The sequence below is a fragment of the Panicum virgatum genome, chromosome 2N (genome assembly GCF_016808335.1).
Source record: "Panicum virgatum strain AP13 chromosome 2N, P.virgatum_v5, whole genome shotgun sequence".
NCBI lineage: Eukaryota > Viridiplantae > Streptophyta > Magnoliopsida > Poales > Poaceae > Panicum > Panicum virgatum.
In genome coordinates this window covers 40,712,258-40,731,199 of record NC_053146.1, presented here as the reverse complement: position 1 = coordinate 40,731,199, position 18,942 = coordinate 40,712,258, and the positions used below count along the sequence as shown (strand labels likewise).

Genomic DNA, 18,942 nt, shown 5'->3' with positions numbered 1-18,942 from the left:
GGGCCAAAGGCACCGGTTGATTTCAATGACCCGGTGCTAAAATTAATTCAATAGCACCGGGTCAAGGCACCAATCGGTGCCTTAGGCCCGAGCTCCTGGCAGCTGCCACGTTTCATTACCATAGGAACCGGTTATTCCTATAAACCGGTGCCTTTAGCGCCGCCTTCATTTGGTACCGGGTGGTGGTTCAGACCGGTTCCTATGGTGACGCATTGGAACCGGTTGGAACCACCACCCGGTGCCAATTGCCCTCCACTAGGTCGGTCGATGGCCAAAGGTACCAGCTGCTGTTGCAGCCGGTACCGATGGGGACCATCGGTACCGGCTGCAACAGCAGCTGGTACCTTTGGCCAGGACCGATGGCCCGTTTTCTAGTAGTGTACTACTTAAGAGCCATCAACAACTCCAACATAAACTAACTTGTCTAAACTGAAATTCAGTTGTTAAAGGATGTAAAAGCACATAAATTATTATTTTTCCTAAACTATTCACCATCCGTGAGTGTGAATATCCAAACTCACCACCACAATTGAGTGTCTTTTAGCAGTTCCAAATAAAATATCTCAATGACACAAAAAGGAACTGCAATGTTATTTCTCAAGCACATGATGCGTCTAATCCATCTCTTCACTTCATGTTGGTAATATTAAAGGGAAAGTGCTCCAAAAATCTCTGATCAACATCTAGTTAATCCAACTATAGCCTTATAAAAATTAATTTGAATATAAGTTCTCAGACGTTGAGTGCGACATAAACAAGTTCGAGAATGCAAGGAGAAATGCATATTGTACTAAGATAATCCTCATCAATTGTCACTCGTGATTGTCTCTCACTAGCTCAACATGGATGATTTGTTGTCCTTTGACTCGACTCTACAAATCATTTGGAAGTTTTTAAAAAAGTTGTAAGTACCAACGTTGAACAAAATCCCTTTACGTTGAGGTATATTGGAAGAAAATCATACCGAGAACCCAACACAAAGAGTGACGTCTGTGATGAGAAACAAAAAGAAGCCTAATATGATCAACAACCACCAACAGAAGACCTTATGAGGAATCCTATTCATGTAGATTGTCATCCAGCCCAAAGTGAATGACCAAAACATCAATGCGTTGTGCTCGTACCACCTGGTGTAGGTGTTGAGTTCCATACTGAATGCTAAGATAGGAGCTTGTAGAAGCTAATTGTCAATAATGGAGAAATAAAAGGCCATCTGAACAACCATGGCAGCCTTGTCCACACCTCTCATTGCTGCATCACGATGCCAAGTTATTAGTGAAAAAATAAACACATGAGCGTCTTGATGAAGGTGCAGAACTACAGATATGATTGCATCATGTATGGTTTGTGTGATTACAATCTAGAAGCACGAGCCGTAGCCCTTGCCATTGTTGTAGATGGAGGGGCCACCGGTGGTGAACGTGGATGAGAATGACAGCATGTCGATAGCATTCCCATTGGCACGGATTGTCTAACATGGCGAAGGAAAGTCAGGGCTGACTTACCCCTCCCACGATGCCATCCATTTTCCATCCAGCAGTAGCATGGGTAGACCAGCGGCAGTGACAGCAAGGGCAAAGGCCAACACCCAAATAGGCCCAGTTCGGGACTCCTCTGCTCACATTTGTAATATCTTCAATTTTGAGTGTCAATGGCACATGTTGCTTTCACAATCAATTCGACATTTCGACCCTTCTGGCTGCAGCATCTAGTGTGCCAATTCTGACTAATGTCTCAACCTGCCTACTCAATCATACTTCGCTAACCATGGCATTGGTCTCTGTTTCTCTTGTTTGCATACATCTAAAAAACTAGCAAGTAGAATGAACACTCCACAATGCCACCACTGCATACCTTGTTACAAGCACCAATGCCACCATGTTTCTAGTTTGAAGCCCACCACATCACCACAACCGTCTTTAATTTGGAATGATATATCTCGTACATGCATGTGTTCTAGTGCAGCCAACCCAAGGAATGGATTCTTCAGCATGGTGTGCAGACCTGTTGGATGAGAATCCTTTCCTCTTGAACCACATCCAACCAGGGAATTAATTGCTTCCCATATGAAACTACAGATGGATATCTCCTATTTTTACTTACTCCAGGTACTAATCGCCCTTTTGTCCTTTACAACTTATGTGTAAGATTCTGATGACATTGTTTGTGATAACATGCTTCATGAGTCAATCTGAAGCAGTAGGAGTAAAAACAAGAATTGGGAGGCCTTGCAAGTGTCACATAGGGATGAGTAGGTCCCAATCCCTAGAGCTGACCATACATCAATTTTCATGAGTAGGATTTTCCTTCCGTTTTGTCTAGAAGAATTTTATGCCTGACAGCCATATCTCCCTAAATTCCATGTCATCTTGGGCATCTTTGAAGGTTCCAAATGAACTGGTCATTAAGGTTTCATTTGTTATAGTCAGTTATTATCTAAATCTCTATAGATTAGATTGAAATCACCTGTCAATAGGAACTCATGTTTGACAAATGGCCGGTCTTTAAACTTGTGTAGGAAAGCTAAATTTGTCTTCATCGTGATGTGGACCATCCATTTTTTACATTAAGGAATTATATAATGCAGGCAATTCATAGTGATGTCATCAGTTGTTTTGTTTGTGGAAACAAATATCAGGGATAAGGTATAGAACCTTTCTGGGTACGCTAGCAACACACGCCCACTGGCTGCAAAAAAGGTGGCAAATGGCAGAATTTGTTAGTAAAATTATTTCCTAAAGTCTTTGATGTTTGTATCTATGAATTATCATGATAGGATGCTGCAAGGATATGAAATTGATGAATTCACTATATTTGGTATCATTCGATGCTAAGGATATATGGAAATGGCATAACTGATTCTTTTTGTCGATGGCTATAATTGTGTTGTAATGGTGAATTTGAGATAACTTGCTCATTTCTGTCAATTGAAATTGTGCTTTGGAGATGAGGATGGCCTTCCATTGACCCAGGAGCTCCCTCCCCCTACTCCTTCTATAGATTTGAAGGAATGGAGAGAGTCAGTGGAAAAGGCACTTACCACCCAATGGTTGTGAGCCATCTTGTATACTTTGGCTCCATGACCATGTGCTTGACTATTCTTTTTGCAAGGTGAAACTGCCTACTTGAAGTTTTACTTTTTATTTGTTGCGCTTAATCTTGGTTACGTTGATTGACTTTGTAAATATGCAGGCACTGTGATACAGCTGCAAGAGGTGTGGACAAGGTAGCCATGGTGGTAGAGATGGCTTTTTGTTTCACTATCATGACAGTTATCCTCTACAACCTCTTGTCTTTGCATTCAGTCCATATCACAACCCCCAGGCTTACCAGGTGGTATGAGCGCACCAACGCTTTCATGTTCTGAGCGTTCACTTCGGGATGGATGACGATTTACACTACCAGGATTCCCCATGAGATCTTCTACTGGTGGATGTGGATTATATTGGGCTTATTTTTGTCTGTCGGGATCATTACTGTTTACGTTGGGTGCATGGTATGCTTGTTCTCCAATATACCTCTTAATTTAAAGTGATTCATTGTTCAATCTTAGCTACTTGTAATTTTTCTTAAACTTTCAAATGATCTGCAGGGTCGAGTCAGAGAGCCACAGAAGATCCGTACTAAGCCAGTGAGAGATAGTTAGGAGTGACTATTGATGACAAACTTCATGTGATGATGTGGAGAGGTGGATTAGACATTGTAGTCCCTTCTCGTGCCATTGAGACATTTTATTTGGAACTGCTAAAAGACACTCAATTTTGGTGTTTGGATGTTCACACTCAAAGATGGTGGGTAGTTGAGGTAAAAGAAGAATTTATGTGTTTTTTTACATCCTTTAACAGCTGATTACAATCTAGAAGCATGAGTCGTAGCCTTTGCCAATGTTGTAGATGGAGGGGCTGTTGGTGTTTTACCATCGGGTCTACCTAAGGATACCCTCAGGTAGAGAGATGATCGTGGGGAATCGCCGAGATCAGGAACACGATGGTGCAAGGAACACAAGGGTTAAACAAGTTCGGGCCACAGATGTTGCGTAATACCCTACGCCCTGTGTGGTTTGTATTGTCTTGGGGAATAATGACTTTAATGGAGGGATCCCTGCCCGCCCTTATATAGGCCAGGGGAGCAGGGTTATAAGGAAGGCTCTAGATTAATTTATCTCCTAGATCTTATCCCTAGTAGTTTCTGGGTAGATCCTAACCAATGGACTAGTACAAGATATATTACGGGTGGTTACATGTTATATGTGATATTTCCTACCCTATATCTCGCACAGTACCATGCCACATGACATATCCTGTGGCCCCGAGTCTGACAGGGGCTACTGGTAGTGAATGTGGACGAGAATGGAAGTAGGCCGATAGCATTCCCATCGGCACGGATTGTCTAACATGGCGAAGCAAAGTCAGGGCTGACTTACCCCTCCCACGATGCCATCCATTTTCCATCCAGCGGCAGTAAGGGCAGACCAGCAGCAGCGACAGCAAGGGCAAAAGCCCAACACCAAAATAGGCCCAGTTCGGGACTCCTCTGCTCACCAGACGCCGGAGCAGAACATGAGGCGTGGCCAGATTAGAATGCCGGGACGCCGGGTGATTTTGGCTGCTGGAAGGAAGGCCATTGAAGTGTTGTAACCAGACTCATGGACAAAGCAGAGCTGCAGCCACAGGTGGATGTGACATTCTTCACCTAGCCGCATAGGCTCGCTGCACTGCCTTCCTAGGCCTGGCAGTGCTTACGCCTGCTGCCTTGCCGTTGACAGCAGTTGCGTGCTGAAACGCCGTATCTTCACGTTTGGCCAGGCTGCGCCCAAGTGTGTCGTCCAGCCGCCGGCCTACGCCCTTGTGCTGAGCTGAGCCGCAGCCTGGATCAGCACCCTGTGCTGACTACCTGAAGGACGATGCACCTATACACCACAAAAACAGAAAACCAAAGGGAAACAAAATTCCAACCAAATAATATCCACCAGTGGCCAAATTTGATTTGTACATATTACTCTAAAGTTTTCATGGCTACTGAATCTCCACCAAAAGCACGGAATTTTCGGCAAGTGCTAAACACATTCATCCCAAAAGAATAAAAGAGTCCCCCATGTGGAGTAGCAACTAAATTAGAGATCTAAAGAAGATCTTGGACGGACATATCATCAATTTCACTGGGACCCTGCAAAAACAAAACAAAACAAAAATTTAAAATAAGGCAATACTGAAACTAGTTTAGAGAATTTGCAGTAGAGCAATATGGACACATTACCGTCAACAAATCTGTGAAGCTAGTGAAAGGCATTGAGGTGCTTATGAACTTGCATAGGTACTTGAGTTTCTACACCACCGCCATCCTCTTCTTGCTGTATAAAAGCATCCAACCTCATTAGTTAGCAAGTAGTAATGGATAGAACTATATTATCTTGAAAGGGTTTTCAGCAACATACGCTTGACTTATTTGGCACTTTCTTTGTGTACTTTTGTGTCTTGTCAAGCCAACTTCTATGTTGCTTCAAATTTTCTTGTTGAACCTCCTTTTTCTTTAGGCATGCAGCACTATGTGAATCTTCATCTTGTCCAACCTCGGGTTGGACAGTATATGAGTCACACATAATACTTGTAGATGCACTGATAGACATTTTTTCCTGTAGTTGTTTACCAAGGCTATCAAGTACATCATCCACCAAAAGGCAACATTCTGGAAAGCTTGCAGCTTGATATGCCAAATTTAGAAACTTGTGAAATAGAGATTTATAGTGGAGCATAGCATCTAATTTTGGATTTTCGATAATGCTCCTCCCTTTGTTGTCTTGTATAGTTCCATAACTTGCATCCCTTGTCCAACGCTTCAGAATATAATGGTCCGGCAATAGCTTGATATTCATCTTGTCAAGAACTTTCAAAACATGGGCACACAACACCCCTGTCCTTTTAAACTACTCATAGCTACATAAAGTTGTTTTCTCCAAAGGACCAGCAACTACTTTGCGCTCTTTTCAGAACTAAAATCACCATCAGACCTCACAATTGCAATAGCGTATATGTTATTTCCATCCAATTCTCTAACAAATGCAGCCATGGATCTTTCATATTCGGCTTGAAATGCTTCAAATATGGGGGCTATGTAAAGTTTGACTGCTTGCAGTAGCATAGGTGTTTTCATTCTTATCTTGGGTTTCTTTTTCCTAGCTTCAAATTCTTGATCTAGTTCCTTGTTTCTTTTTCCTTGCACTACCCTTTCAAACTGGTTTAAGAACTAAATGATATCAAAATTGATTTCAGATGGTTTTTTGTCACTGTTGAAAATCTCACTTAATTGCGTACTTCTCATTCCCAATGTGAAAGTATCCCTCATGTAACATTCAGCCTGTTTTTCCTTAAACTTGTAGATACTATCTAGCCATGATATCTTTTTCTTGTCCACCTTATTCCTCATGTTGTTAAATGCTTCTTCGAAGGCTTCCTTGTCCTCAATGTTATACATGCAAGCCACCTCATCCGCACCTACGCCGCGCCGCCCCCGCATCGCAACAAGGCACGGAGGCACCACTTGGCCACCCCGCGCGCGGCTGCCCCAACCACCTGCGCAAATGTGCATTAACCTTCACTGATATCCTTAAGCCTTCAAATACGTGTTACGAACTTAGATGATTCCTTTTGCATAATTAACATAGTAGAATTATGATCTTCCATATATTCTAATGTATTTCTGGTTTCATATTGCTTCTATTTTTTTCTGAATTATTTACATGTATGTGAGAAAAATCAACTTGGATCAAACCCGGGATGTTCATGAACAACACCAATTTTCTTCAAAAAAAAAAAGAACAACACCAAGAGCAAAGCAAGCACCCCTTGATCATATCGATCATACTGCTTTCACTATGTGCGTTCGCTGCAGGAGTATCCCAAATGCTACAGTGGCTTATTAGTGTCCATGTTAGAGGCTCGTATTAATTAACATCTCTCCATTAAACTCTATAGGTGAAGCAACTTTTGACATGGAATATGTTTTGTAAAACGGGCTTGCCAGTGCCCAGACGTCCGAGAGAAACTTTCCCATCGGACGCTCCTTTGCAACATTGAGACAAGATATCTATAGGCGCATTGAAAATATGCGATAAAACTAATTAAGTCGTTTGACTCTTGGATAGAAAATTCCCGCTGCAACATAAATACTATTGCCCCGTTTAGTTTCCAAATTTTTTCACACGCTACAGTACATTCGAATGTTTGACCACTAATTAGAAGTATTAAATATGGATAAATGATAAAAACTCATTCCGTAACCCCGGGTGAAATCGCGAGACGAATCTAATGGACATAATTATGCGATGATTAGACAATGTCGTGCTACAGTAAACAACATCTAATGACGAATTAATTAGACTTAATAGATTCGCCTCGCGATTTTCCATCCATCCGTGTAATTAGTTTTATAATTAATCTATATTTAATACTCATAATTAGTGTTGAAAAAGGTGCTAAAAAATTTTGCATAAAATTTTTTGGTAACTATACGGGAATAGTAGTTGCAACAACAAAGATCAACTATTGAAACAAATGTCACAGCGTCCAATTTTTCATCACATCCGGACGTCTGCGCCTTAGCATTTCCGTTTGCAAAATCTCCTCTAGGGGTATACTCACATTTGTGTGATCGGAGGGCAGGGTTATTTATGATCCGAGGTTTTCCGGTTTCAATGTGCCACGTGTTCTTTTGATCACCCTCTGTCATCTTCCCCAACTCCCAGGGCACCACCGCCTGCGCCGAAGCTAGGCACTGCAGCCTCACGTTGTCCGTCCATCTATAACCGAGAGCACTTGGTGAGGCTGCTGGATCCTGTATTCCTGTCTCTAAAACCTTGTCCCCTGTGGCGTTCCCAAATGTTCTGTGTTCGTCATGGCCGCTGCTGTAACAACTCACCACCACCACCACCACCACCAGCAGCCAGGTGAAGAACTGTGCTTCCATGTCGAGAGCATGGCATCGCAAGGCGGATCGGTACCGACCGACGGTCTCCCTGGACCCGTCCATTCCAAGCATAGCCATTGTACTCTCCTGAAAGCTTCTTCGAATTGTAGTTGTGCGAGCCTGTCTTGTCACCACATCCAAACGCATGCTAGATCTTTGCATCTTCGACCGTTGACGACGTACAGAGGGACTCCAACCCAGTCTGGCATAGTGGCATGTCACTGCTTGCGCCGCACCAGCCAGCTACGCACGCATGCGGCACGAACACTTGCCAGATACACACAGCACCCAAAATTTCTACATTGTGTAACTACTCAACATAATGTCCAATTTCCAGGCGTACACGTCTGAGCTACTCCAATATTACACAGAAAACAATGCAAATGTGCATTCAGTTATATAATCAAGTGCAAGTTCCCGTTAGAAACTCAGTGGCCCATGTCTTGCGGGCAGGAAAGAAGCATGTTTTTTTTTCACTCAGCGGGATCAAACTCGCCGAAACCATGTTTGAAATCATCCACCATCTGAATCTCTTCTTCCTTCGAAAGCTTGCAGTTTCTCCAATCTGCACGATCCGGCATGCTTAGCAATCCTGCTAAAACCTGTTGGACACGACAAATGGAGAGAGCCAACGATTAGTTTATTGCAGTCTCACTACTTTCTTTCTGATCTCAACTAGTTTGTCCTACTAAGCTGAAAAGAAGCTGGTGGGGCCTATATCTCATACCTCACGTCCAAACTGGGCAGGGAATTTCTCATTACTGTCAATGTTATGCAAGAGTATTTTGCCTTCCGGGAGCTCAACATAAAACAGGCTTGATTTGCTTTCAGAGTGAGATATCAATGATTCTCTAGCTACTTTTGCACCACCATCTGTAAAAACAAATCAGAACCCAATGTTAACAGAAATTGAATGTATGAATCATTTACTGATGGTCGAACCGTCAAAGGTAATGAAATTGAATCGAAGTAACTTCACAGAAATTGAGGCGGAAATAGCCTTCTCACAGAAACACTCTTGGAACAATCAACACTTACTGAAAGCTAGTTCTGTTCCTATTTATAACAAGTTTTATTCTGACTGAAACGATAACAGACAGTGTTGAAGCAACTGATTACCATAGTTCATGCAAACCAACATAGAATATAGCTGGCTTCAACGCATTTGATATATGAGGGTCTATCTTAACTCTCAAGAAGCAACTTCGTGTATCACAATAGTACATAAGCATGGATGCATGACATGCTAAATAAAGAAGTATAAATAATTAACTATGTGCGAAGAGCAACAAATCAGATGTTTCAGACAGGTGGGAATTTGTACTACTAGATGATAAAGAGCATGTGTGTGCCTATTGCATGCAATAAAGCATTGTTCCTTCCTCAAGTTTAGTCAACTAATGTAAATAAGGGGATAATGCATGAAGCCTCACCTGGATTCACCATAGAGAATTCAAATCCCAGTTTTTTTGCTGCTAGATGAAATATCTTATTAACTGCATCTGCTTTAGGAAACGGTACCGGAACAGCCTATGCAAGAAATTTAGTGGATTACCATGTAGTGCAACATGAAAAAAAATCACTAGTTCACTACAGGTACAAGCTTTATCTGACGAAAGGTATCCTTACCTGAAGGTTTGCATGGCGGGAGTTCTGTGAAACCCACTCAAAGAATACTGCTGTCTTTCCTTGCTTCTCAAAGTACTTAACCAGAGCATTTTTATACCTCCCAAGTTCTACCTCTGCTTCCAAGGGCATCAATAATGTACTGGGGCAGTGTTCAACAGGTATCATCAGAACATGATTTGGAACAAGTGGCCCCTTTGCAAGTGCGCAGTAGTAAGCTTCTCCTATACTAATGACAAGATGTGACTCAACATCTGGACTCGACAAGCAGAACCAGCAACTGCTCTCCGCACGCCTTCATTCACAGAGTTGAAAATATAGAATTAGGTAAATCCCAGCAATAAGGGAATGACCCACAGAATCAGACTGACAGAAAGAGAGATTTGGCTCACCTACGAGGTCTTGAATCTCTTATAGAAGTGTCCCCTGATAGGCTGTGAGCAAACTTACACTCCGGGCCCCTCTCGCATTTTCCTTTGTTTAGAAAATCAAAACAGACATTTCTCTGGTAATGCTCCACTGCCTCCTCATCATGTCTAAAGTTGCATTTACTCCCTCGTGGACAGGACCCTGAGGATGTAAATTTGAAACACAATCTACCTCCCTCAGCTTCCCCTTGCCTTTGCCGCTTGACATCATAACGCCAATATTGTGCATCAGTGTTGTCAGCTGGACGTTTTGGAGCTTCTTCAATAGGGACAGATTGTGCTGGAGCAGCATAAGGTGATAAAGTAGAATTTGGAGGCTTGGCATGGATATCAGCACTGGACATGGTAGATGCTGGAGTAGGAGAAATCGCATGAATAAATTTCTGAAAAGTATATGCAATAAGGAGTAGCCAATTAATGACTTAAAATTCTCAGCAGTTGCAACATATCAGTGAAGCAGCACATTTAAAGAACTATTTTATCAGTAGGTAACAATATAACTGGAAAGTAAATGGTGCTTTGAGACATAATGATGATAGCAAAACCCAAATGTTTATTTTATAGCTCAGAAGGAACAAGGAAATTCTTGAAACATACTCCCTCTAGTCAGAAATAAGTGATATTTTGGGTTGTCTGCAGTCAACTATTTAAAAATGATTCAATTTACTTTTTATGTGTTCAACTTGGAGACATTTGAAAATTATATGGTTTGTCTTGAAAGGTAGCTTTAGAACAGTATTACTTTTGTTGTGCTCTACAAATTCATTACAACAAATAAAATGGCTAGTCAAAGTTGCAAAAATGGCTAGTCAAAGTTGCACTTTTGTGACTTGATAGAGTAGTGTACCATTTACAGTAGAGGACAAAGGTAGTATAAAAATGAAACAAACAGATTTTGTTTTTTTTTTAAGAAGTTGACTTGACGAGTATATATATACCTGCTTTTCTTTGTTTCCAACATTAGCAAGTCCAATAAAGCGGGTAACATGTGCAGCAGAATTATTGACATAGGGTTCCCTTGAATAAAAGACACCTTTGGTGCCAGCAATATGATATCTGCATGAAACAAACAATGCCACAATTCTGGATCAAACAGTGTCGCAATTCCAGACCAGCATACATTCTGTCTTCAGCTACATACTACACAGACTACTGATCTGGTTAAGTTGGTAGTCAGTAACTCCATAGTAATTAGCGATCTCATTGAAATCAGCATAGAGCCGTTCATAAACTATGTGTAATTAGGGTGCTTTAAGGTGACTTTCTCAAAAAACATTTTCCTATGGTGTATGAGGTTAGAAATCAAACCTTGGCTTAATCTCGGCAACCAATTCAGCAACAACAGGATCATACCCATGAGGATCAAAAACCTGATTAGGCACATTAGAAGTGTCAGCCCCGTTCACCACTCCAGTTGGCCATTCGTTAGTGCAATCATATTTACAGTCAAGGGAACCCAATGTGTAAGTAAGCATACAGAATAGATGCTAAATCAAAGCAACTCAATATCAATACTAGCGGGCAGTGGAACAAACATAATAAAAAAAAGGATATGTCAAGAACAGATCAACGATTCCTGGCTCTTCTGCAAGAGCCCGCAGGGCATCGACATCATCCTGGCTGTAGCAGCCAGGCCCTCCTGGTCCCTTCTTCCCCGACAAATAAACCACCGACAAACCTACAAATATTGATGTATGGAAGTGCTGAAGTAAGGTGACACTAAATCAGCACGCATTCAGCCTTTCATGCATTGCTATACAAATGTTTAATGAAATTTTGTATTAGCTTAAGAATGCAGCACATGAATAGGTTTAAATTTTGAACTTAGGGAAGGCAGGGGTTGCATTAGTTTAGCATGGTGAAAGATTTTGATGATCACTACAGCGATCCATGTCAGATTTTAACTAATGGAGCGGAAAATCTCTTGGTCTTGTTGGCTAACGAAATTAATTGGCCGTACAATAGGAGAGCGCACCATGGAGGGTGAAACGGTTGCTGCCCCTGAGCCAGAAGAGGTTGGGGCATGTGTCGATGCCGCCCGGTGCGAACCCGCGAGCGCCAGCGGCGGCCTTCGACAGCAGCCGCGGCGCCGTCGGGCCGTAGTCGCCGGTGAAGTAGGTCGGGATGGGCACGGCGGCGCGCCCCTCCAGGTAGTCCGCGACGTCCCCCGGCGCCCCCTCGGCGTCAGCTTCGGGGGAGAAGAACTGCCCCACGCAGAGCAGTGCGTGGAACGGCCCCGTCGACTGGTTCACCTGCGGGGCGGGCAGCGCACGGCGTCACGGACCGGCGGCAGCGGCGAGGGGAGGGAGAGGAGAGAGGTGCGGAGAGGGAATGGGGGTGGTTACCGATTTAACGCGCTTGAAGAGCTGGTGGAGGCGGCCGTGGGCGTCACCGGCGAGGAGGATGCGCGGCGGCGCCGGGGCCGGCGGGGTGGCGGCCATTGGGGCTGCTGGGTTTTTGGGCACGACGACGAAGGTGAGAGACTTTCTGGATCTGTAAGGACTATGAATCCTTTGGGCCTCATCTTGGGCCTGTGACTGTGCTTCCAGCATTTCACCCGACTGGACCTGGGTGAACTTCTTTTTATTAATTTATTTAAAAATATAGGGAGAACTTTTTATTAATTTATAAAAATGTTAGCTCATCTCGTATATTCCATATACGAGTACAATATGATGAAATGAGGAAAACTAAGTATCCAGGTGGGACAGTTATTTGCTATGCAGTCAGCAAAGAATATATATTTTGTTTAAGAAAACCATTGATACTATGATTTATTCGCTTCCGATATTTTTATAAATTTAATGTTCATTCGTAAAAGTATACTTTTGTCCTAATTTTTCATTTTTTCTAGAAATCCGGTGCCAGCCACGACACCCTCGTTCTTTTTCTTTTTTTCTTTTTTTGAAAAGCACGACACCCTCGTTCTAACATACGGTTCCATTTGAAAGCTTCACAGGGCAAATGGGGAAATGTGCCATAGTGCCTTGCTTGGGCCTTCTAAACTACCACTATAAATTTTGGCACTCAATTGGTTGGAATCCAAAAATTTGCCTTGCCAAAATTTTGTCAACTATAAATTTTGGCACTCAATTGGTTGGAATCCAAAAAAGTAGCCCACATTACAAAATACTTGCCAAGATTTTGGCAAAACATTCTTGCCAATAATTTGGCCTGCCCTAGTTTTAGCAAGGCAAATTTTGGAATCAAACCAAATCATACTCTAAAGAAAAACAGTTCAACCACGGATGTGTGTGTGTGTGTGTGATATTTTTAAAAACATGCTCATATCATTTTAAATTTCCAGCGTCAGTATATACCAAATAAAATCGCAGTTTTTAGAGAGTCCACTAATTATATTAGGAGGAACTCTAAATATGGACATTTTAATTTTATGGAATAAAGGGAGTGAGTTTTTCCCCGTAGCTCCATTCTATTTAGCTTTAATTGATTTCTTTGTGCACTTGGCAGATCTTATTTTTAGATTATATAGTACAACTCACATGTTCACAATGCACACACACTTACTCCTATGAACACACTTGTCAAATCTTATTGTCAGACGTTATTAGCACTGCTCATCTGCGATCTTCTTAGGTTATTAAACTGGGCAACCAATTCACCGGAGAGTTCATGACTCTTCGTCATGGGACCATATATGGCACAGCCGTCATCGTGTGGTCCATGCATTGGCATGACCAAGGACCACCAATGGCGCCGCCACGCCAAATAGCAGCAAGTTTCCACTACCAGTCCACTGCTACTCCACTTGATGTGCATTATTCTTCATTCTACGAGACATGCTAAGCATGGAAGATTAATGGAGTGGAAGTAGCGACGGATGAATAATCTCATTGAATTCATCGTGTTCATCACTGAGAGAGTTAACGACATCTTCAGCCAATATAACAAGGGATGCGAGATTTAAATTTTTTTTTCATTGGGTCAACCTAAAATTTTGGTAAAATGAACTAGAATGACAATCATGTAATTGTTGTAGTAAGTTTCTTTGTAGTGGAACCTGCCCACCCGGATTCGAGCCCTAGACTTAGCATGGGTGCTCGCATTTTCATGGAAAAATTTTAGGATTTAACCGACGTTATTCTTTCGGTGGTAGGCGATATGCGCATTGGCAGTGTGGCGCTTGTGGTGACTTCATCAATCTCGAAAATCAGTTGGCTCAGTCTCTTAGAAGTGCTCAGAGGTAGGGTGCATATGTATATTCATAGAGATGTGTATGCGTACGTGTTCGTGTTCGTGAGCATATGTGTTGTTTCAGAAAAATGTAATTGTTATAGGAGAGCAAAAGTTGACATATTATTATTACAGTGGTAAACACCAGATCCAGGTGGACCTGACAGGAATTGATCAGTGATGGCCCACTCTTGATGGGTCTCTACCGCAGTAGGAAAAGGTAGTCCAACTCTACAGGAAATACAAGCTTTGAGTGCCAGCATCCATATGCCACCACTACTACATAAACGTTGATTTGTCCCGATTGAAAAACCCCTGTTGTCCTGGTTTCCCAACCGGAACCGCCAGGCCAGGACAAAAGGGCCCTTTTGTCCCGGGTCTGGCAATCGGGACAAAAAGCACCCTGACAAAAGGTCTATTTTTTCTCTGTTTCTCTTTTCTCAATTCTTTTTCTATTTCAATTATACTTTTGCATCTCAATTATACTTATGTATTGGAATTCAGTGTGTAAGATCTCCACTAATATATACATATATATAGTTACTTATATAATATTTGTCCCAGATAGTTTCCATATATAAACACATACACACACACACACATATATATATATATTATTGGAGGGCTTAAATATATACTACATACATACTCGTAAATAGAAATATAATATTGTCGGGTACCATGATTAGGGGCACCCTAATTAGGGGACTAAATCGTCCTAAAACGTAAACACATGTTAGGCAACCGGGCCCACGAAGGCCTACAGCTTCTTTCCAATCCGAAAGAAAGGAAAGGACTCAAAGAAGCCCAATACGCGGCCCACGTACACAGTGCGGCCAATCCAAGCCCCTCGAACCCGCGGGGTGATCTCCGCCTCGCTCGAGGGCTCCCCGCCGAGACCCTCAACCGCGCCCCGCGTCTCTGCCTCGCTCGAGGGTAGCGAGCCTTCCCTCGAGAGAGCGGATCGACTCCGCCTCGCTCGAGACCACCCCTCGACGGAAAGGACAAACCACCATCCGTCCGCTCTCCCACCGTACGGAGGCATTAAATGCCAACCACTCCTCCGCAGCGCCTGGGTCAGACGGCGTCAGGACGCCACTTCGCACAGTGGCTGTGACCGGAGTCCCGTCCGCCAACTCCGGTCACTGTTCCGCCATCCCGGACGCTGTGGCATCACTGTGAGAACCTGCAACGCTACGCAAGACGTGCTCGGCACTGCTCCAGCCACTGTGCTGCCAACTCCTTGTACTTCCTTCCTACTTTCCCATCCGCAGGAACCCTTGAGTGGTATGGGCACGACCCTCGGACGCGGCCCGAGCCTTGACTAGATCAAGACCCCCGCCCGCAGGACCCTCGGAACACCGCCACGTCAAGCGCAGGGGACGGTACCCTCTACAGCAACCGCCACGCCACCCGCTGGAGCTATAAGGACGCCGGCGCGATCTCCACGAGGCCAAGGACGATGCCCAGGACGACTGCCACGCCAGGCGCCATACCCCACAGTGTACTTTCTACAGTGCTCAACCACGGCACCCCTGCGATTCGGGGAGAATACGATGACTTCTCCCTTCTCCCGTACATGTACACCCCCCTTGTGTCTATAAAAGGGGGAGGCGGTCACTGTCCTCTCCATCGGATCTGGACTATTCTACGCACTCAGCGCAACTCACAAGAGCACACACGCTCTGCTGAGCCCCGATATTGTCACTCGCCTCAATCAACTCCTCCTCTAGCATAGACCTGGGAGCTTCCCTCCCTCTCTCGCCTCGCTTGTACCCCCTACTATAGGCACCCCCGGTGCAAGACAGTACAGTGCTCTCGCACACCCCTTTGCTGGACGTACGGCCCACGGCCAGAACCAGGATAAACTCATACGTGACTGTTTTGCCTCCTGCATCAACCATCTGGGACGAGGAACACGCAGCATCATCACCAGTTGGGTCCGGACCACCGGGTCAGGACACCGACTGTTGGCGCGCCAGGTAGGGGGCGCTGTGTGACATTTCTCTTTTGTTCCCATTTGATCTCCAGGGATGGCGAGCAGATCCAACCCATTTCCCATGGGCTCCTCGGATCCGCTCCCAGCGGGATACGAGATTTGGTTCGGGAGTCTTGAGTTCAGGGCAACCGGCAATGGTTACCTCATGGAGCTCCTCTCGCCCAGACGCAACCCCGACGCTCCGACTTCACCAGCCCGGCACAACAGGCGCTCGGGCCAGCGCTCGCGACAAGCGCGCATGGAGCAGCGCAGGGCGGCACGCCACAGCTCCCCCACGTGGGTAGAGGTTGGCATGTCGTAGCTCAGCGCCGCGGCCGACGGAGCCACTACTTATTCGGCCATCGCACGCATGTAGTGCTGGAACAGCTTATACATTTGCGTTGGAAGCACAGACACTACTTTGGGGGTACAAGAGATTTTCCCAGCTCATACGTCCATTTGACGACCACTTCGGCCTTTGGAATATCTTCTCCCCCAGCAATCTGAGCCACCGTCAGGTTTGCTTCTTTCAAAAATGTAACAAAATCTTATTGTTGCGTCGCTGTCCCACTACGAGAGGATCTATTGATTATTTCTTTTGGGCCCCGAGCTGTGGAACATCGGACGACAACGACTTTGATTGTCTCTTCTTTTTTCTCAGTAGTTTTGATAATTGTGCGGTCATAATCTGAAGGGGGATATTTCAGAATGAATTTTTTCTTATTTGCTTCGCACATTCCCTTAAAAAATTTCAAATCTCCCGGATTTATCACTTTCTCGAGCTTCGGCTTCAACTTCGGTTTGAAGTGCTCTTTAACTCTTTCTTGAGTTTTTCGATCGCATTCTTTGAGGCTCATGTCCCAGGGTTTAATAGAAGCTTCCTTGGTTTTTTTTCTTCTTTTCTTTCTTTGGAGGCTCCTTAGCCGGTACAGCTACCTTCTTTGCCGGCGGCGGAAGGGGTGACCAAGGAGATGATGGTGACGCTTGAGTGTTCATCGACGCATGAGATGATGGTGATGGAGAATGTGTCGTTGAACCTTGCCGAGATAGTGCTGCCCTTGGGGAGTTTTGCGGAGATGATGGCCTTGGAGAGGCATGCTGAGATGCCGGTCTTGGTGTTCAATCATCCGACTTTAGGACGATATAGCACTTGTCCCATAGGATGTAGCCATGAATGGCTTCTACTAGTGTCCTCTCTCCATCGCCTCTAGGAATATCAAGCTCGAGCTTCTCCCAACCCTGGCACACCTGCTCCACGCCAACTCTTGTGTATCCTGCCAAAATTTGCTGCCCGTGGTACACGTCGTCTGGTTGGGTTGGCATGGCGGTACCGTACGCAACAGTGAATATTAAGTTCTTAATGGCAGTCTGCTGGTCACAAGGTGTCCGCTGGGTGATTTCATCCACTGGAAATCGTTGTGGGGCTGTCGCTTCAACTGCGGCCTGGATCCCCGTTGTCTCGACGACGACGTCTGTGGAAGCACAGCTGCTTTTTCGCTGAGACAGATGAACGGCTGCGACATTAGGCTCTGGAGGCACCGGTTGCGCTTGCTATTGTTGGCTCATTGCTATGGCCACTTGGCGTTGAACCTCTTCCTCCAGTCTTTGATTGTGTGACATGAGCAGTTCCTCTAGCCTTCGCAAGTGCTCCCGCTCATCATTCTTCCTTCTTTGCCGACTTCTATATGATTCAATGTAATCCCTGAACCCATTCTTCCACTGAACCACGCCTTTGCCTCTTGTGCGGCCCGGATGTTCTAGATTCCCAAGGGCGTAAGTCAACTCGTTCCTCTCTCTATCCGGCTAGAATGTTCCCTCGGCCGCTGCTTGTATGGCCTCTTGTAGTCTCTGGGCTGCTAGCTGGATTTTTGGCCCATAGATGCAGGCCCCAGTCAATGGATCCAAGCTTCCCCCATGACCATAAAACCAGATCCTTGACCTTTCAGGCCAGTTTATGGTCGCAGGTTGGATGCCTCTGTCAAGCAGATCCTGCTCCATTTTCTCCCATTTGGGTATTGCAAGCTTGTAGCCTCCTTGCCCTATAGTGTGATGGTATACTTTCTTCGAGGCATTTTCTTTGGCCTTCTGCACCTTCTGAAGCCCAAGCTCTGAAGACTTGTATTCCACAAATGCATCCTAGTGACCCCTGAGCTTTTCGAGCTCGCCGGTAAACACGGGCGTGGTCCCGGTTATGATATATTTCTTCTCAAAATTTTCTTGAATGATTGCAGCTGTTCGGCCATCTTGTTCTGGGTCCAGTGCTTGCATATCTTTTCTGATTCAGTTGGAACCATGAAGTTCTTCTTAAGCTCCCACCAGCACTATTTTTTTCTCTTTCGGGTACTGCATCCCGTTCCTCTCTTGGATTGGAAGCTTTCCATAGCCTGAAGCTGATCGGGATGTGGTCCCTGACAATACATTCGGATTGTCTTACAAATTTTTTGGCGGCAGCTTCCGGAGCGATCGGTTCACCATCTGGACCAACTTCCGTTATAATGCACTGCCCTTCCAGTTTATTTGTCGGGCCTCGCTTCGTCTTTTTCTACTGCGACGATGATCCAAATGGCTATACAAAAATATTCATATATTTATATAGTATTCATATAGATTCAGATGAAAATATAGTTTGTGTGTTAGCGCGAGTTTGCGAGCTCGAGAAGTAATATAAATGACACCTTTGAATTAAGAATGAAGAATACATATAAATTAAAGTCTTTGAATGACATAAATAAATAATAAATACATGATAAATTA

At 44.3% G+C, this 18,942-nt stretch overlaps 1 protein-coding gene across 1 annotated transcript; it reads right to left on the bottom strand.

Annotated features, from left to right (window-relative positions):
- Positions 1 to 8,241: 8,241 nt before the first annotated feature.
- Positions 8,242 to 12,514, bottom strand: LOC120660479 (zinc finger CCCH domain-containing protein 59-like). Its single transcript, XM_039939023.1, has 10 exons — positions 12,362 to 12,514; positions 11,992 to 12,268; positions 11,571 to 11,694; positions 11,325 to 11,444; positions 10,955 to 11,072; positions 9,981 to 10,399; positions 9,592 to 9,883; positions 9,396 to 9,492; positions 8,690 to 8,835; positions 8,242 to 8,564 (listed from the first exon to the last, which is right to left on the bottom strand). Exons 1-10 carry the CDS (start codon positions 12,455 to 12,457, stop codon positions 8,436 to 8,438), a joined length of 1,818 nt encoding a protein of 605 aa, XP_039794957.1. The 5' UTR covers positions 12,458 to 12,514; the 3' UTR covers positions 8,242 to 8,435.
- Positions 12,515 to 18,942: the final 6,428 nt, after the last annotated feature.